This window comes from Fukomys damarensis, unplaced genomic scaffold, assembly GCF_012274545.1.
Source record: "Fukomys damarensis isolate Sample0158 unplaced genomic scaffold, DMR_v1.0_HiC HiC_scaffold_6, whole genome shotgun sequence".
NCBI classification, from domain to species: domain Eukaryota; kingdom Metazoa; phylum Chordata; class Mammalia; order Rodentia; family Bathyergidae; genus Fukomys; species Fukomys damarensis.
The window spans coordinates 33,695,361-33,714,504 of NW_022900918.1; the positions used below are offsets into that span (position 1 = coordinate 33,695,361).

At 40.6% G+C, this 19,144-nt stretch overlaps 1 protein-coding gene and 1 non-coding gene across 3 annotated transcripts in view; one reads left to right on the forward strand and one right to left on the reverse strand.

Moving 5' to 3' along the window:
• The window catches only part of Pcca (propionyl-CoA carboxylase subunit alpha), a 372,170-nt gene that overhangs the window by 305,674 nt on the left and 47,352 nt on the right, over positions 1 to 19,144 (forward strand). Inside the window, exons 21-22 of one of the 2 annotated variants that reach the window (XM_010604604.3) lie at positions 1,938 to 1,991; positions 2,549 to 2,701. In XM_010604604.3, the coding sequence (XP_010602906.1) occupies positions 1,938 to 1,991; positions 2,549 to 2,554 (60 nt within the window). In that variant the 3' untranslated portion in view covers positions 2,555 to 2,701. Of the gene's footprint in view, positions 1 to 1,937; positions 1,992 to 2,548; positions 2,702 to 19,144 lie in introns of those variants that run through there. The other variant, XM_010604603.2, reaches the window with a different exon arrangement.
• LOC117285159 lies at positions 13,298 to 13,404 on the reverse strand. Its single transcript, XR_004516128.1, has one exon. It is a non-coding gene; the product is annotated as a U6 spliceosomal RNA (small nuclear RNA).

The window sequence follows — 19,144 nt, forward strand, 5'->3', positions numbered from 1 at the left end:
TCTCATACCACAGGTATTGAAGCCCCTGGGTGATAATTTGATGGAGGAAAACATAAGGCAGTCTGTAACAAACTCTATCAAAGCAGGCCTGACTGACCAGGTGTCTCATCAAGCCAGATTAAAGACAGACTGACAGTTCATCTCCTCATGGACTCCACTCTCCCTTTTTCATGCTTGCTGTAAAATGAGAACTCAAATAAAAATAAACCAAAGTTTACAATCAACTGTAGAAGTAGTTTAATATAACTGGCTTCACAAATGGCTGCCACAGAGTGTGAAATTGTTTGTTGGTTTTAAGCATTCTTTTAATGGCTCCTTAGACCTGGAGATTGGCTGAGGAGCCTTAGTTTATCATGCACATTCGTGCCATGTTTAATTCCTTTTTTCTTTTTACTTAATCTAATGTTAGTGAAATTTGTCTTATGTAAAAGGATATTTCAGGGAAATATTTTAAGAAATCTAGTCTCTAACAATGTCCCATTAAAATTTTAATTTTTAGAGAATTTATGAATCACTGTATCAAGAATCAGATCAGAATGACAATGAAGCCTTTATTGAGCCACTACGTTAAAAATATATATTGCTTTACTGCCTTCAATACCAGTATTACATAAATGCATGTGTCAGAAACTTCACAAAAATTACATGACAACTCTTATAGCTGAGAGAGTAATTCTGAGGTGTGGTAACTTTTTGTAGCTCTGTTTTTCTGCCTAGTCAATTTTTTTTTAGTATAAATTCTTACAAGTGAAATTAATGGACCAAAATGATGATGTACAGATTTCGATTTTTCTCTTTTACTCCACACTGCCTTGTGTATGATAGTTAGGTCACACTTGTGTCAGTTCACTTTGCAATTTTTACAGGTAGCAGGAACATTTTGTATTAAACTGCTTTCTTCATTACTGCACTAACCTCCCTGAGTAAGGGACCAAGGGCTCAGCTTGAACTGTGAAGTCCCTCTGGCTTCCATTGCTGAGTGATCTTGGAGACTGAGATTGGTTGGTAAACCTCTACTAATGGAAAAGGAATACAATTAGGAAACATTTGTAATCGTTGATGGGATGCAGTTGAGTGAAAGCCAGGATCTCCTTCCAAGACTGCAGCTGGGAATGAAAGAAATAAAGTTGCTTAGTGAGAACTGCTGCCTTTATCTGTATTGTCTTTTAAGCCACTGGGCTTCTCTGATTAGCACGGAAAAGGAAAATTTCTGAGGAATGGGTTGGATTAAATAGAGCAGTTTTACAGGTGAGAATGAGCTGAAAAAAAATATAATTTACTTGCAGTGTACTATTTAGTCCTCCATTTGTTAGCAGCATTTTTGACTTTTACTTGAAGTTCAGACAAGGAAGATGTGCGTATGTAGAACTGTTGCATTTGTTTTGAACATATTTGATTTATAGACAGATACCTGACATTGACGTGAACCCCTGCCACCATTCTCTGGACACAAAAGAATTCGGTTGTTTCTCATTGCTATTTTAAACAAATGCTGATATCTTTTAAGATGAGTTCTAATTCATATGTCATATCATTCACCTCTTTAAAGTTACAATTCAGTGGTGTTTATTCTGTTCATAGAGTAGATAAGCATCAGCAATCATGTCAATTTTATAACATTTTCACACACCCCAAAACAAACTGCACCCCAGTTAGCAGTTCGTCATCATGTCTTCCCAGCATCCTCCCTGAGGCCACCGTTTTTTCTGTCTCTGTGGACCAGATGGTCCTTATAAATGGAACCATGCAGTACACGTTGTTCTGGGACTGACTCTGTTGTAGCACGTATTGGTGCTTCATTCCTTTGTGCGGCCAGATATTTATGAGTTTACTCTATTGTATCATTCATCAGTTGATGTACTTTTGCAGTTTTGACTGTAAGGCACAGGTTTTTGTGTGGAAATATATTCATTTTATATCTTTTTTTTTTCTTTTAGTGTCTTTCTCGAGAAGCAGGTGGAAATATGAGCATTCAGTTTCTTGGTACAGTGGTAAGTACAGAGAATAATTACTTTGTATATCCTCTTATTTGGCAGAGAAAAGAAATGTTTAGCGAGTAAAAACCCATGTGTTCCATAGTGTATAAAGGACGCATTTGAAAACACTGAGCTTAATTTTTTTTTGAATTTTCTTTCTAGCTTTCTGTGTTAGGTCCAATGAAATTGAATCTTATTTTGTATCTTAATTTTTTCAGTTCATGGTGATTCTTAAGAACTGTAAGATGTCTGAGACGTATTCTTCCAAAATGACAAATCAGAGAGTTACAGTTTTGTGGTTACTGCTGGAAAACATGAGACTCCAGAGTCGGAAGCAAAGTGCAGTTGGTTCCAGTAGAGTGTCATGTTTTTGCACCATTTCCCTGTAGTTTCCCCCAGAGTGCTTCAGAGAGGGGACCCAGAGCATGGGGACCCTGAGTCTTATCACAGGCTTTCATTGTGCCTGCCCTTTGTTCCGGTGTGCAGATGTCCTCCAGAGGGAAGGACATTCAATCTCTCGGGAAGAGCCAGAGTTGAGAGAGCTCTCTAGACCCCTGTTGTGTCCCCCTTAGAGCTGAGCATCACATGATGAATGTCTGCTGTCACTTGGCCCTTTGTGAAGAGTGGTACTGCACATCGCCAACCTGACCGTCCAGTGGAACGAGTGGCTGAGCTTACCTAAATATGCATCCTGGGAACACAAAGACCATCATCTGTTCATTGAGCCTCATACCCATTAAAGAGATTTCAGATTCCTATAAAAGGTATAGATTTGAGATTCAGTAGATCTGTTCTAAAGCCTAAAGCCTTTGGCTCATGACTTTCAGTTCACAAGTAAGGTCTCCTTTCTTTTACACTGCTGGAACTATACTTAAAATTGTTCGGTTGTGCTTTTGTATAACGAAGGCAGAATCTTCCAAATTAGTGGGATGGGGCATTCAGATATAAAATTTATACCAAATATGACCCAAAGAGGAATATATTTGAGATTGGTGTGTGTATGTGTATGTGTGTGTGTGTGTGTGTGCTCAGAGCATCTACCACATTTTAACTCTTAGTGTCTATTAGTTTCTTTACTCTCCCACTCCTAAAATATAGGTAATGGGACTCTGTATCAGTTCCCTGAGGTTGCTTCATCAAATTACCACCCACTGGGTGGCTTAAAACAACAGAAACTTATTCTCTTACTGTTCTAGGGGCCAGAAGTCTAAAATCAAAGTGTGGGTGGACTGGTTCCTTTGAAAGGCTCTCAGGGAGGGTCTGTTCATGCCTTTCTCTGGCTTCTCTGGTAGTTGCTGGCGGTCCCTGGTGTTCCTTGGCTTGTAGCCCTGTCATTCCAATTTCCTTTTCTCTTATCACATGGCCTTCTTCTCCTTGTCTGTGCATCCATTCATTCATGTGAATCCAAAGACTTAACAGATTTAGGGCTTACCCTCATCCAGTAAAACTTCATCCTACTTGCAGCCTCAAAGTCCCTATTTCCAAATAAGGTCACATTTATGAAGTTCTGGTGGACATGACTTCTTAGATGACTCTTCTGCCCAGTGCATACTTTATATAGACAGGAACGCATGTTTGATATATATAAAAGTTAAGAAATGACTCAGCAGTATACCTCTTAGGTCTATACTTTACTCATACCTCATTTGAGCATTGACCTTCATTCTCCAAAGTATTTCCTTGCTTGTTAACATCACCCAGATAGCTAGAGTTGCCTTCTCATACTCAGAAAAGCTGAAACACTGGTGATGAGTGTACCTGATTTCCATTGAGTGTGATCCCCAGCACTGTGTATAAGAAGAACTATTCTGTGCCGGTTACTGGTAGAATCATGGGTGTTTTGTTTCATTTTGTTTAGAGTTGTCAACCATCTGACTGCCTTAAAAACATACTGCTTGACAGAGAGCCATTTGTAGTAACTGCTAAGTACACCTGTGTAAGTCAGTTTATGCTGCCATAATCAAGCACCATGGACTAGTAGGCTGAAACAACATGGTTCTGGGAGCTGAAGTCCAAGAATGAGGAGCCAGCGCTCATTTCCTGGTGAGGGCTCTCCTTCTGGCTTGTAGGTGGCTACCTTCTTGCTGTGTCTTCACATGGGATGGGAGTGCGGCACTTACTCTCGTCTCTCTCCCTCGTCCTCCTCCTTTAGTGTATGTGGGGTGGGGTGGGTGTGGTACTGGGGATTGAACCCAGGGCTTTTGTACTGAACCCAGACCTTTTTATATTATTTTGAGACAGGCTCTCTGTAAATCACTGTGCTTGAGCTTTCCATCCTCTTGCCTCAGTCTTTCAGAGTGCTGGGATCACAGGTGTGCCACATCCATCTTCTCTTTCTCCTCTGCTGAAGGCACTAACTCCATGTGGGGCACCACCCTCATGACAGTACTTTAGTCCATCACTTCCTAAAGGCCCTGCCTCCAAATATTGTCTTTTTGGGGATCAGCATTGAAATTTAGGGAGCAGGGGTTCACATACAATCTATAACATGAGCTTCATTGCTAAGCTATGTGTTGTGGTATTTTAGGATATTTGTGTCTATTCAAATACTAAGTTGAGTTTTTGTTTTGTTTGTGTTTCTGGTTAACTGTGAGACAGTGTACATCACATGGCTGTAAGCTCACAAAGAAATGGAAGAGGCCGTGTTTTACTAAAGTACAATTCCTACTTGAACCATACTAAACATTAAGGATGAACATTTTTTTATTACCTTAAGAATGCAGACATTACCATTTTTTCAAACTTTTATATCATAATCATTGTTTATATTGAATTTTTAAAGCACAGTAACATTAAAGCAGATATATCTCAGTGATATGGCCCTCCTGGAAAAAAACAATTCCAGTTGTCTGAAAGGGAAGAGCTTAGATTCTGTTGAAAATCCTCTCTATGGCTGTGGCGTTGGCATTCACCCAGAGACTCTTGAGGAACTATCAAATTGTGTCTTTGAAGCTTAGCCAGAGATCTTAATGAAACCAAATGATGCTAGAGTTCTTAAAGCTAATTTAAATCTCAAATTGTACATTTTAAATTGTTTTTATTAATAATAAATATACTTTATTTCTTATTAGCCTTGAAAGCATGAGTGATAATATCAGTAGAATAAACATGTTTTACAAAGATTTACCATTAAGAATGCTATTAATATGACCCTTGATACACCAGCACAATTAGATTGCAAAGTAAGCATTTACGAAGTAACAGCGATTAATGACAACCATCGAAAACAATTTTGAACTCCATCAGTTTAACTCAGGAGGGTAAACTTAATATGATAATCCATCTCATTGAGTTGTATCAGCTTAGCGGGAAAGTATGTAAATACACGACCCTTACCTGGCTTCTAAATGGGTGCTGTGCTGATAGATTTATCAGTTCCATTACAGGACTTTGGGGAACTTCGGAATTTCAGCGATTGTTCCCTTGGAGGCTGAAAACCAACCTGATCTCATACTGGGACCATTCTGGTCTGCATATTTCCATAATTTGCCTTTGCAACTAATATGACAGCAAGACACAAATAACTGTTTCTAATAATATCAGATGGAGTTGTGGAGGACAGCATTTTAATGTAGTGAAAGACCTCCCCGTGGGGTTGTTATTGGTACCGTGGAACAGCAGCTACACAGTTGCCACTGCAGTCTCTTAATTGATTCGTTTAATTAGCAAGAGCTGAAGCTTGGGCTGTATCTTGTCATCTGATATCTCAGGGCCTAAAATTTGCATCATTCATATTTATAGATACATAAACATCATCAGAAAGTTCTACTTCTGAAAATTCACCTATGGACCCTGAAATTTAATAGAGCAAACTCCCATTTATTTGAAATCCATATAATTGGAAAATAAAAAGAACTAGATTTGTTACCATCATTTTTCTTTATAGTGACCCTTCAGAGTAGTAAATGATGTCTTGCATTTTTGGTTATGTATCATGTTCCAAAAATAAACTTCAAGAGTCAGACATGGTGGAACACACCTATAATCTCAGCACTTTAGGAGGCTGAGGCAGGAGGATTGCTGCAAATCCAAGGCCAGCCTGAACCATGTAGCAAGTGAGACCCTATCACAAAAAACAGAAATAAACCTCAAGAAAATTTTGTCAGTCTGTGCCTTATAAATGGTTAGCAGTCTCTCAACATATGTGGTTGGCTTAAGTCAGTCTCTCACTGTCCCCCTTTCTCTGTATCAGTGGCATTTCTGGAGTGACGTGTTTGGATTTATGATTAGGATTTCCTCACACTGGCCCCTGACTGTCCAGTTGTCCCTGCCTGCCTTCTTCTCAGCCACCCTAGGTCCTGTTGGGGACTTTCTACTTCTGCTTCCTCTCTGGTAGGATCTCTGCCTGGTCAGCCTCACCCAGGCTGACCTGGACCCCACTTTCCTTGGATGGGAAGAGGAGGGATGGGAAGCATGTGCCACAGAAACCAGAGCCTTCATCAGACATGGAGCCACACAGAGCCTCTGTCCACACTGGACCACACTTCTCCTCCGAACCCTTCCCATCTAGCAGCAGGAAGCAGGTAGAGAGTTGATGACATTTTCAGACATTTAGATGCATTTTATAATGCTCAGAGAAGGGTAAATCTATAGCGTGGAAAATTTCAGTCAAAATATGGGTAGAGTAGAACTTACAATGAAATGGGCTATAAATGCAATCCTAACCTTGAACATTGTTTTTGTGGTAATGTGCATTCCAGTCTTGCAGTGAACTTGGCAAGTGCTTAATGGGCTGTGCGAATAGCGATGTGACAGCAGAGAGAATTATAGACCAGTTTACTTTAAAAAAAGTATCGGAAAACAAAACAAGACAAAAATTGATGCAAACCCTAATACAAAAGTCCAGGCTATAGAGCAGAGCTCCCCAATTAAGAGTCTACATTTCAGGGCTGGGGATTTAGCTCAGTGGTGCTGCTTCCTGCTTTGCAAGTGCAAGGTCCTGAGTTTGATCCCCAGTCCCCCCAAAAAAAAGAAAAAAAAAGAATCTACATTTCATTTATCAACTGTTATGTCAGTAAAACTGGGAGGAAAAGAATCTACATTTTATATCTTACAAAGACATATTTTAATGATAAGCATGAAATCCTGGCATTTAATGCTATGATGGTAGAGTCAGTGATTATCTTATATTGACTGATAGCGGTTGTGTGCAGACATTGATTTGGGCAAATCAGAAATAAAAGATATACCTGACATAAATGAGCCCACTGTCCCCTAAAGATTCAGAAATGGAAACAGCTGGTTACAGTCTAATGTGCTAGGAACGGTAGTAGAAGGGTGTATGGAGTAGAGGTGCCTTACGTAGAACTTGGATAAAGGAAGAGGAAGAATCACAACCAGGTCCCCAGTTAGAGAGCTCTAGCTCAGGCTGCAACTTGAAGGATGAATCAAGTTTGCAAGAGATGAAAACATTTCAGAGAGAAGGGATCTGCACCTGCAAATGCTGGAAATAATGTAGGTTCAAAAGCTGCTGGGAGAGGAGGAGAAGGAATAAAATAAACAAAGGCACAGAGGCTGAGGCTGGCCTGAGTGTGTTTAAGCAAGAGTGGGTTGGCTAGTGAGGTGGGTAGGGAGGGTACAAAAGTCTGATTGGGGATGAAACTCCACCAGCAGGTGCTGGAAGATGCGGGGTCACGCCATGCAGACGGGGCTGTCTCCTTGGTTTTGAGGATCATTGGAGGGTTTGAAAGAAGAGGGTCAGAGTGAAACCAGGGACTCCAAATATCTTCCTGTTGGTTTGCAAGCAGAAGAGAAGGGTTACACCAGAAATGGACAGGAGAGCCGATGAGTTAGATTTCGACCAGTTTTAGTTTGAAAGGCCAAAGAGGCACCCATGATGTAAGGGATGTTTCCAGTGTGGAGGTCAGGAGAGTTAGGGAAGAGCATCAAAGCTGATGCTTTGTCAGCAAGAGAGGTGAGACAGATCAGGGACCATGCTGAAAAAAGGTTGCCCAAGGAGACAGGAGGAAAGAGACGATGGGCTCATAATGGGACTCTGCGAAATGCTCACCTGTTGCGGGTGTGTGTGTCCTGTATTGTCCAATAGAGTCACTTGCAGAGATGCTACATCACCCAATGTCTGAGTCATTTACATTACATGTGGCTATTCCTGATCTCACAGTGTACCAATCCTAGGGTGTCACTGATTATTGCAGAGTGTCTCGATATTCTGCTGACATCTGCCAGAGCCTCAACATTAATTTTAGTAAACAATGCCTTACATTTGTATGATGCTTTAGGGTTTTATCATACTTCTCTCTATATTTACTCACTTAGTTCCATTCCATTTCTGTGATCAGTAAGCCATAGAGCACCTAAGAGTTATGGTAAAAATCAGACATGTAGTACTCTTTGGAATGTTTTTAATTTGAAATATGTGGGATTGCTGAGTCATGTGTTCACAAGAAACTCCCATGAACTACTACCAGGGTGTTGGTGAGCAGTGAGGTTGTCAGGAGTGGGGGAGGAATAAGAAATGGATCTTGGGCTGAGGATTTAGCACAGCAATTCTGCTGCCTACCTTGCAAGCGCAAAGTCCCGAGTTTGATCCTCAGTACCCGCCCCCCAAAAGAAAGAAACAGCACTTGGGAGGCTGAGGCAGGAGGATTGCTGTGAGTTCGAGACCAGTTGGGCTACATAGTAAGTTCCAGTCAGTCTCAACTACACAGTGAGACCCTGTCTCAAAAAGCCAAAAAAAAAAAAAAAGAAGAAATGAAGCCTGATTCCCTGGATTTGAATATAATATCTATCTACTAGCTCTGTGAACTTGAACAAGTTACTTAACCTCTCTGGTCCTCACTGTTCTCATCAGCAAGATAGAAATTATGTACTTTAATGGAAGGAGCAAGGGGTGAACAAGAAAATGTTTGTAAAATACGTGAAAATAACAGGCACATGGCATATTATTGTTTGATTTTTGCGGTAGTCTTCTGCTCTCTCCTTGTGTCACTGGACTCAAATTGTTTTCCTCCTTTTCCTTGCTTGCTTGGAGACATATTATCTGAAATTATCATCTTAAGTTCACAATTTGGTGCTTAGTCTATAGATAAATGTAGAAGGAAAAACTTGTATTTGTTTGAAAAGACAACTTTTTATTCATCCTGTGGCTGTGCCCTCAACACAGTGAACCTGTTATTCGTCATGGAATGTGCTTCATGCCCGCTTACAAACATGTTTACATTAGAACATAAGAAAACTATAGCTAGGTGTTTAAGGTGATTAGGCTGTGTCATATCTGTTTAAATGTAAGTCTATACCCCCTCTCCTACTTGACTTAACCAAACCTTGAACCTTCTTAAAGGATTTTAGGAATAACAGGGTGTTTTTGATGTGTAAGCATCAAGCAGTATATTCCAGTATTCCAAGTCTGAACTTGTTACTCAATCAGGAGTGATTCTCCTCTTCAGGGACATTTGGTAATGTCTGGAGACATCTGGACTGTTACCAGTGGTGGGCTACTACCAGAATCTAGTGGGGACTGCTCCCCACTTGTAGTGCAGGGACAGCCCTATTCAGAAAGACTTAGTGAACCTAAAAGATCAGTCATGCCTGGTCTAGACAGTAATTCTGGAGGGGCACATCCAGATGATTCCTGATTTATGATGGGCTTATGTTCCAATAACCCCTCTTAAATTGAAAATATTGTAAGTCAAATGTGCATTTAATACAACACACTTTGGACATCAGATCTGAGCAATGCCACACACTAAGGGTATCGGTCATTTCTCCTGGTGATTGTGTGGTTCACTGGGAGCTGCCCTCAAAGCCACTGCCCAGCATCACAAGAAATGATCATACTGCATATCACTAGCTAGGGAGAAGATCCAAATGCAAAATTTGAAGTCTTTTTTTTTTTTTTTTTTACTGGATGTGTATTGCTTTCACATCATCATAGCGTTAAAAAAAAAAACCTGTAGGTCAAACCACCAAAGTCAGGTACATGGAAATATCTGTGAGCATATCTCCAGCTCTTCATGAAGCCAAGAGTCTGAAAACTTACCCTTAAGTATCCCCTGGATAATAGTTCACAGCTGTTTTACCCACATTGTCACTCCGGCTTTAACTCATGAACTGAAAGAACTTCCAGCATCTTGATCAGATGGGAGAAAGAACTGGACCTCACAAATATGTGTCACATGTATTATTTCACTGTTTTGTCCTAATACTTATTGTTGACTGTCTTTGCATACCCTTATATCTGCACAGAATTATGACTAACACCTTTCTGTAAGTGAGGTTTGTCTCCTACGATCTGAGGTCAAGATTCAAAGATCATTTTTAAAATTTGATTGTATCTAAGTTTCATTTCATAAAGACACTTTTTATAGTTCAAGCTTGCTTGTCTGTAGACTTTTCTTGTTGGGTCATCTCTGTTAATCCAGTTACTGAGAGTAAAAGATTGATTTAATACTATTGTATCAGTTTACCAATATGTGTTGTGTGCTCTGTGGGTCCTCAGTGTGGAGAGCTTTCCCTGTAGCCTGGCTTTGCTGAGTAGCTGCTCTTGCAGGGTAGAGGCATCTTGTGAGGTGGCAAGAGAGATGCCAGGCAGGAGTGTGTGGCCCTTGTCACTCTGCGAACCCCGACCATCTAGTCTTCAGTCTGGTGTTGACTTTGTGCGGTATTGGGAAGTGTATATGTGGCTTTAGATTTATGGAGGTGACCAATATGGAGAGATGAAGGCCCTTAAAGAAATTGTTCCTAGCCGGGTGTGGTGGCGCATGCCTATAACACCAGCACTTGGGGGGCTGAGGCAGGAGGATAGCTGTGAGTTCAAGTCCAGCCTGGGCTACATAGTGAGTTCCAGGTCAGACTCAACTACATAGTGAGACCCTGTCTCAAAAAAAAGAAGAAAAAAAAGAAATTGTTCATCATCTTTTCTATGTGGGCCCACAGTGGGGGTGGGACAGTCTCTCTCTGGATCTGTGAGTCTCCCGAAAATGTTAAACTGAAAGATACATAGTCAGGTGTGGTATTATAATCCTGTATTCCCAGCACTCTGGGGGGCTGAGGCAAGAAGATTACAAATCTGAGCCCAGGGCTGGGGATTTATAGCTCAGTGGTTCTGCTGCCTGATTTGCAAGTATAAGGTCCCGAGTTCAATCCCCAGTACCAAAAAAAAAAAAAAAAAAAAACCAAATCTGAACCCAGCCTGTGACTTACTGATGTAGCAAGACCCTTTTTTAAAATTAAAAAAAAGGGGGATGAGAATGTAGCTGAGTACAAAAGCCCTGGGTTCACTCCCCAATACCAGGGGGAAAAGTGGTACAGAAAATTAAAACAACGTAAGTAATGCACAGGAAACCCGAACTAATCAGATGTAAAGAAGTGACCTGTGGTAACTGCACTAACAGAGACTGGTGCCTAAACCAGAATGTGTAGTTACTAATTTGTGCCTGAATCATTAAGTCTGCTTACCAGAATAATGAGGAAGCTCATTAGCAGAATTTCAGAACTGGTCTGCTTTGTGGGGTACTTGGAACAAAGGTTGACGTAGTATACCTGTGCCATGCGGGGACCTGATAAATCCCTTTGGACCCTCCCGTGACTACTCTGTGCCTTTGCATTGCTTTCATCTTCTCACAAAGGACTCTTGCAGTTGATGAGACTTCAGACCCAAACAGTATACACCTTCGTTCTGCCCTCTCTAGGCTGATGCTCAGGTCATTGTGGCTGGGATTCTGAATGTTCCCCAGCCCTGTGGCCTGGCACCTTCACAGATGACTTGTGCAGCTTGTGTATGCAGAGCGTTGCCAGTGCAGTTCCCAGGAGCTCATTTCCCATTTCCAGGTAGACCCTGGAGGTGCCTGGACTCAGTGAGGAAATTCTCATGAAAAGCCCCTGAAGAGCTCATTTCAAGTCCTGTAATGCTTTAAACTGGCTGTGTGACCTTCCTGCACCTCAGTGTTCTTTGTTGTAAAATGAAAGGTTGGGGTCGGTGACCTCTGAGGTCCCCCCAGCACCGTCCTGCCTAAGAGTGGCTGCATTCCACACAATGTGCAGTTTGATTGTGACAATTGCAGACATCACACGTGCAACTTATTATCATCCTCATCTCTTTTGATATTCTTGAGCTTTTCCATCTCCGTAGGGGAGACATTGCTGACTTATCGCACAGTGACATCATGTCCTGTATCTTAATTTCTGAAGACAAGGCATTGTGCTGCTGCAGGCTCAGTGCTGATAATCAAGACTGTATGTTCTGCTTACTGTGACTTTTTTGTGGTTTCTGGGGGGGAAATGCAGATGCTTTTCAATTATTCTAAGGGAATTTTGATTAACCCCCTGGGTAGAGTTCTCTGTACCACCTGCCACGGAGATGCTAGTTTTATTGAACAGAAGGTATAGAATTGAATTGCTCTTATTTGTTTTCTTCCTAGTGCCTATGGTATTATTTCAAGTTTAAGCATTTTAATAAATATTGAATAAGTATTTGTCAAAAACAGGTCAAAGCTGTTATAAATTAAGCCTCTTTTCTTCATTTTCAAATGCAGATAAGTTAATTTGACTTTTAAGTGAAATTCCAAGTTAAAGACTCATGTTTTTCCTTTATGTGTGTAAAAAGTAATGTTTTTTTTTTGTTATTTGTCTGTGGCACTGGGGATGGAAGCTGGGGCCTCACATGTGCTAAGCATGTCCTGGCCATTGAGCTACATCTCCAGTGCCAGTGGTTCCTTTTTCCTTAGTAAAGCCAACACCCTGCTTTAGGGACATATTCTAAGTATTAGCCCTCAGAAGCAATTTTCTTGAATTTATAGTAGCACTGCTGTTTTTGTTGTCATTCTTGCAGGTGTTTTGCTTGCTTACTCTTCTTTCTCTCGTGTGTCCATGTTTACCTTTTGCCTATGTGCTTGATCTGTAGAGAAGTTTCAAGTAGATGTTTCAATGAACTTTTAAAAAGTTTTATTGAGAAGTGTGCAAATCAGTAGTTTTCAGTCTATTCCCAGAGCTATTCACCATCATAGTCAGTTTTATAGCATTTTATCATCTCAAAAAAAAAGCACCATGCCCCATACCAGTCACCCCATTTCCTTTGTCTGGAAGCTATATTTTTTATTAAGTTTATTGATACTTTTTAGGTATACAGTACAGTTACATTCATCACTGAAATCTTGTACCTTTACATGACAGGTCTTGATTCTTATTTTTTCCCCATACCATTGCCCTCTCTTTACCTCCTCCACCCTTTCCTGTTAACAAAGATTTTGTTTCCATTTTTTCCTTTTCTCATATTATTTCTTTTCCCTTCTTTCCTTCCTTTTCCATACCCTTCCCACCTTCCCACTTTCCCTACTCCTTTAGGCCTTTTCTTCCCATTTCAAAAAAATATGGAAAGCTTCACAAATTTGCATGTCATCTTTGTGCAGGGGCCACGCTAAATTTCTTTGTATCCTTTCAATTTTCATATATGTGCTGCTGAACCAAGCACTTTTTTTGTATGTATGTGTTTGCTCATTCTGTACATTTCAGACACCTGGAATCTTACAATATCTGTTTTGAGTGACTTTCACTTAGAATACCATTTTCAAAGATTTGTCTGTGTTGTAAAACGTAAGTTCTTTATTCTCTTATATATGTGAATACCATAACAACATGACTGTGAATAGTATCAATGTATGAATGTACCATATTTTGTTTATTCTTAAATTGATGGGCATTTGAGTTGTTTTCATCCTTTTTTGTCCGGTTTGAATAATACTGCTATGAATCTATACAAGTTTTGTGTGAACACATGTTTTCACTCTTCTTGGGTGACACCTAGAAGTAGGATTCTGGGATCATTGGTATCTCTATGCATAACTTTTTAAGGAACTGCCAGGCTGTTTTCCAAAGCAGCCGCACCATCTTCACCCAACAACATATGAGTGACTCAGTTCCTCTACATCCTCACCAGCACTTGTTATTGTCTGTCTCTTTTATGATAACATCTTGGTGGATGTGAAGACAAAACTCACTTTTAAATATTCTCTGTGTAGGCTTCCTCCTTGTTCCCTGGAAGTCATAATTAATGCAGAAGTAGCCCAAACTGCATATTAATTACTTTGTTTTTTAAAGCAAACCTAATTCTCACAAAACAACAAAGAACATACATTTTTGATGAATATGTATTTCTAGTACATTGTTTCTCTTCATTTCTCAAAATGTTTTTGCTATTAACTGATTCCTTACATTTTCATAGGCTTTTTTGCCAGATAATACCACATACTATGCAGGTAGGTCATGATATAAAGTGAGGGAAAAGAAATAAACAGCATACAAGAGAAAGTTTATGCTGTCCATGTATTTTAAAAATGGGAATCTTATAACATTTTGAGATTTAAACCAACAGTAATATTTCTTGGTCATTAGTAGGCACTTCTTATTGCCTGTGAGCTGGTGTTTTGCCTTGAAAAGTCAAATCGTGAAAACACTTATCAGTGCTTACAATCCTAGGGCTCTAATTCCTTAGAATTTAGATATAAATCCTGTTTGACAGTACACCTTACAAGCATTTGTAAGGCATAGAATAACTGACACCATATTTATTAAATACTAATATTGTAAAGAAGAAAAACATAGCATCTTTTATAGTCACTAGTTCAAAATTAGCCCAAGTAGGGAAGAAAAAGTTTTGTTTTTTGTTTTTTTTTTTTTTTTGGTACCCAGGATCAAACTCAGGTCCTTGCACTTGTGAAGCAGGTGGCAGAACCACTGAGCTATATCCCCGGACCCTGGAAAGGAAAAAAATCTTGTCTCCCCACCAGTGTTTGTCTTGGTTTGCTTTGCATATCTCTGACATTGAGATGGTTAGTCTTCAGTCATTCAGAGGATTTGTTGGGTATCTTTTATATGCTAAACAGTTTTGTAGGTAATGGGGAAATGGATCAATTTCAATAGGTCAGAAATCAGAATCACGAGTGACTATCCAGGGGCAACTACCTGGTGTATGCCATGCAGCTAACCACACAGTCTAACATGTACATGAAATCACCATTCTTTGTTCTTCTTTGCAAAATTGAAGGATTCAGAGGTCAAGCCTCAGAATACCAGTTAGGAGGTGTGGCAAAGAAGTTGAAAACTGAAGACTTTGGATTCTGAAGTTTGTCACTTTTATTCTATTTGGTAGTTTTAAATTTCTTATGTAATTGTAAATATTTTGCTTCCTTTCTTTAATCCTGGTTGGAATCATCTAGTTATTGCTTCAAGCATGTGTCCCATATATTGTATCCCATAATATATCCCATCTGTTTGTATATAAAGGGCAATTTACAGGGTAATGATGGAGGGCACCTGCTTTAGAGTCAGGCAAATACTGATTTATTGACTATTTGATTTAACCTCATTTACTCTTTGTCAGCACTGTTTCCTGGTCTGTAAAATACCATCTACCTTGTTGGCTAGGGTGAGAATTAAATGGGAAAATGCACGTATAACACCCAAGTATAGCTCTTGGCACCATGTAATCACTTAGTTGCTCTAACTAGCATTGTGGAAATATATTTCACACCCAAGAGTAAAGTCTTATTTGCCTTTTTGAGACAGGATACTAGGAACTTTCTAGTTGCCATAGCTGTTTCCTGTGGGTAACTAATTTAGATCTAGAGTATCTCTAGTTCCTATCTGAAACTCAGTAAGCAAGAAAATACCACAAAACATTATTTTATTTTTTGCATGCTTACAATTTGATATATATTGTACAACTTCCCTTCTCAGTGATAAGTATAATTTTTGCTGCATCAGAACTGAGTGTTAAAAATCCATGGCCTGAGGCTGGGATTGTAGCTGTATGGTAGAGCTCTTGCCTGGCATGTGTGAGACTTTGAGTTGGATCCCCAGTACAGGGACTGATTGAACCCAGGGCCTTCACACTGAGTTCAATCTCTAGCCCATTTTTTGAGTCAGGTAAATTGCTAAGCAGACCAGGCTGGGATCAAACTTGTGATCCTCCTTCTGTAGCCTCTGAGTGCTAGGACTAAAAGAAACCTTGAAAATGGCTATGAGGCTGTTCTATTAGTGCAGGTGAGAGAATGCTGGGTTTTAGAGTGAGATGGTGATCATACAAATGAAGAGAAGGCAAATGATTTTTTAAACATCCAGAGAGTATAATAGCAAAGATGGTTCCTAAAAGAACTGTGGCATTCCTTGCTGAGTGACAACTTTGGACTTAGGGGAATCTCATGAGTATTAAAACAAAGGCAAAACAACTGGCAGTGTCCTAGAAAGTATACACTCGTTTGGGAGCTGCCTTCAGCTGTGTGGTCCTCCTATGGCCCCTAATCCTGGCGAAGTCTCATCCAGCAGCTCGTCCTCCTTTATTCTTGGTACATGAAAGGGCAGGTAGCTTCTCTCCTCCCAGCACTGCTGTGGCCCATCTTGTCAGCCGTGAAGAGACATTCAGAGCAGTAGCCCCTCTCACGTGCTGCAGCAAACTCAGTGGGCCAAAGCCCTTGAGGTTGTTAGCAGCTGGAAGTGGCAAGGGAGAGGTTGTCAGCGCATTAAGACCTTGCCTCTGAGCAAATTATTAAGTGTGACCCAGCCTTTGTGCAACATACCCTTATTAGCTCAGAAGCCTACAGTTCATTGCTCTTTACCCTAAAGAAGTAGAGGAGCTTCAAGGTTCATATTTATTTCCCTGTGGATTTTTTTCTTTGACCCAGGAAATTGTTCCTCTTCAACAACCTAGTTCTATCTTGTTCTCTAGAGAACAGCTTTGCGTTGCTCCATGGAGCAGTCTGTCGCAGCAGTAGCCCAGGCTACGAGGCACAGGGGCACAAACAACTGACTCCCTCAGGAGGGAGAGTGTTCATATTCTCCTTTCCTCAGACCTCAAATAAACTAATATGTGTGGCTCAAAACAAAAGCAAAAAGCCCACTCACCACAGGACCATCAAGGGGCATTCAAGAAATCTCTGTAAATGTCTTAGCTACTCTTACAGGGTATCTGACTGAGATGCTAATTACACCAAACTGAAAGACGAATCTGTTAAAGCTTCCATAAATTGGAAAAAAAGCTTCATAAATTGGAAAAGCTTCTATAAATTGAAGCTTTATTAAATTCAGGAGCGCACCGACTGTATCAGTGCACTGAGTACATGAAACCTTCCCAGTGTCCGGCTTGGCAGTGCAGGACACTGGAGCATCACTCACTTCCCTCTGTTACTGGGGGCTGGGGGCTGCACTCACTGGCAGGGTCATGACAGTAACTGCTGCATAGCACTACTCTAAGGAGAGGTCCAGATTCAGAATTCGAAATTAGGTGTTTGCTGAGTTGTGTTGCTTTTGTACTCTTAGCTCCCTGACATTTGGCGCTTAAGCCCAAGCAGATGAGACATCTCCATGATAGTGCCAGAAATTTAACTCACCAAGATTGCAATACCAGATTCCTTGTGGAACATTATTTTGCTCCAAAGGCCTCAATCAAGACAACTTCTTGAAAAGTCTTTGGTACCAGTCCCCTAGAAGTAATGATATCTCCTTCTTAGAGTAGGGGCACACAGTGATTATTCAGGCATAGAGACCCCTCCTCATGTGGAAGAAAGTCCCGAATTGTTAATTCATTAAAACCAAAGGTAAGCATCTCATTATGTTTTTTTGATTCAATAAAAATATATCTAGACCAATGAACTGTATGTAGGCTTTCTGTATCAGAAGGTGGTTCTTACTTTATTAGCTCACAAAAGCCACCCAACTAAACCCTTACATATTGATTGATAGCTTCTGAATTAAAGCTTTACACTTCCTAGGAAGTGGGACAGCAGACACTGGAAACCATTCAGTTACAACCTGCTCTATCAACAAACTGGAAGTTGGCTGAGTCAAGCACAGTGTGGGGTGGAGATGGCATCCAGAGGACTTTTTTGTTCCCAGAGGAACCAAAAACTGACTGCTCTATAGAACAGTAGAACCAGCTGCTCTAAAAAGCATGCTCAGCTTTATCAGATCTGGAGATACAAAACCCCTCTTCAACTGAACAGTCTCATCCCCATGAGCTGAGTTTCTCAGTTTTGAAAAGTCAAGTTTCTGAGTCTACAAAGTGAAATTTTTCTTGGCTGACATCTTTTTTTCTTCACTACTGACAGGACATTTATAAAGTAGAATGTCAAACACAGAGAGCTCTAAGATGTGGCTTTCTGATGAAAGTATTATATATCTTATGGGTTTTAGGGTGAAAGCTCAGGCAAATCCTATCTATCACGATGTACTATCACTTTTATAGTTGATGGGGCTTGAACTTGTAGTCCTCCTGCCTCAGCCACCCAGGGTGCTGGGATTATAGATGCATGCTACCACACCTGGCTTGAAGGTTTGAAAATACTTTTGTTTTAGTACATTGAGCCAAGGGCCTTTGCACTGGGCTACATTTCCAGCCCTTTTTAATTTAATTCTTTAAAATTTTGAGGCAGGGTCTTCATTAGTTGCCCAGGCTGGGCTTGAACTTGTGATCTTCCTGCCTTAGCCTCCCAGAGAGCTGGGATTACATCACACCTCTGGGCTTTGAAAGTACCTTTTGAGTAAATATGTCTTATTCTCTGTCTCTTCATTTCAATGTGAACGTTTCTGTGTAGCCTCTTTCATAAACCATGTAACATGAGCCCCTCAGATAGGTTGTCAGTTGGGGAGAATGAGGGTGGCACCCACTCAGGGGTGGTCTCCTCGTGAGGTATGTGGAAGTGGTGAGCAGAGCAGAGGACTATGGGAAACAGTAGCCACCGGGCTATGGTGAACAGAGCACAGGACTGTGGGAAACAGTCGCTGTCAGGCTACAGGAGCCTTGGAGAACTGGGTTACTGGAACAACTCTTAAGCTTGGGATTAGGCTGAAGAGAAGGAACTCTAGAAAATACACAGAAGAGTCAATATAGCAGAGTCCCCAAGGAAGATGAAATCCCAGGGACGAACAAGGGTTCAAGTGGAATGGCCTTAGGCGAGCCCCACGAGAGCAGTTTCTGGTCCAAGGAAAGGAACTAAAGAGTGCTGCAAATCTAGGAATCTAGGAATGTTCTCTACGCTCCTTAGGGAGCTCTGTGAATGGTTATCTTTCTTTGTGAAGGTGTTGATCCACATAAAAATGTTTATTCTAGTGACATAATAAGATTTTATATTTCAGAAGTCTGGTTGTAAGCACACATGTATTTCACCTTACATTTGACAGGGAAGATGCATACAGTAGTGTCTCCTTTTCCGCGGGTT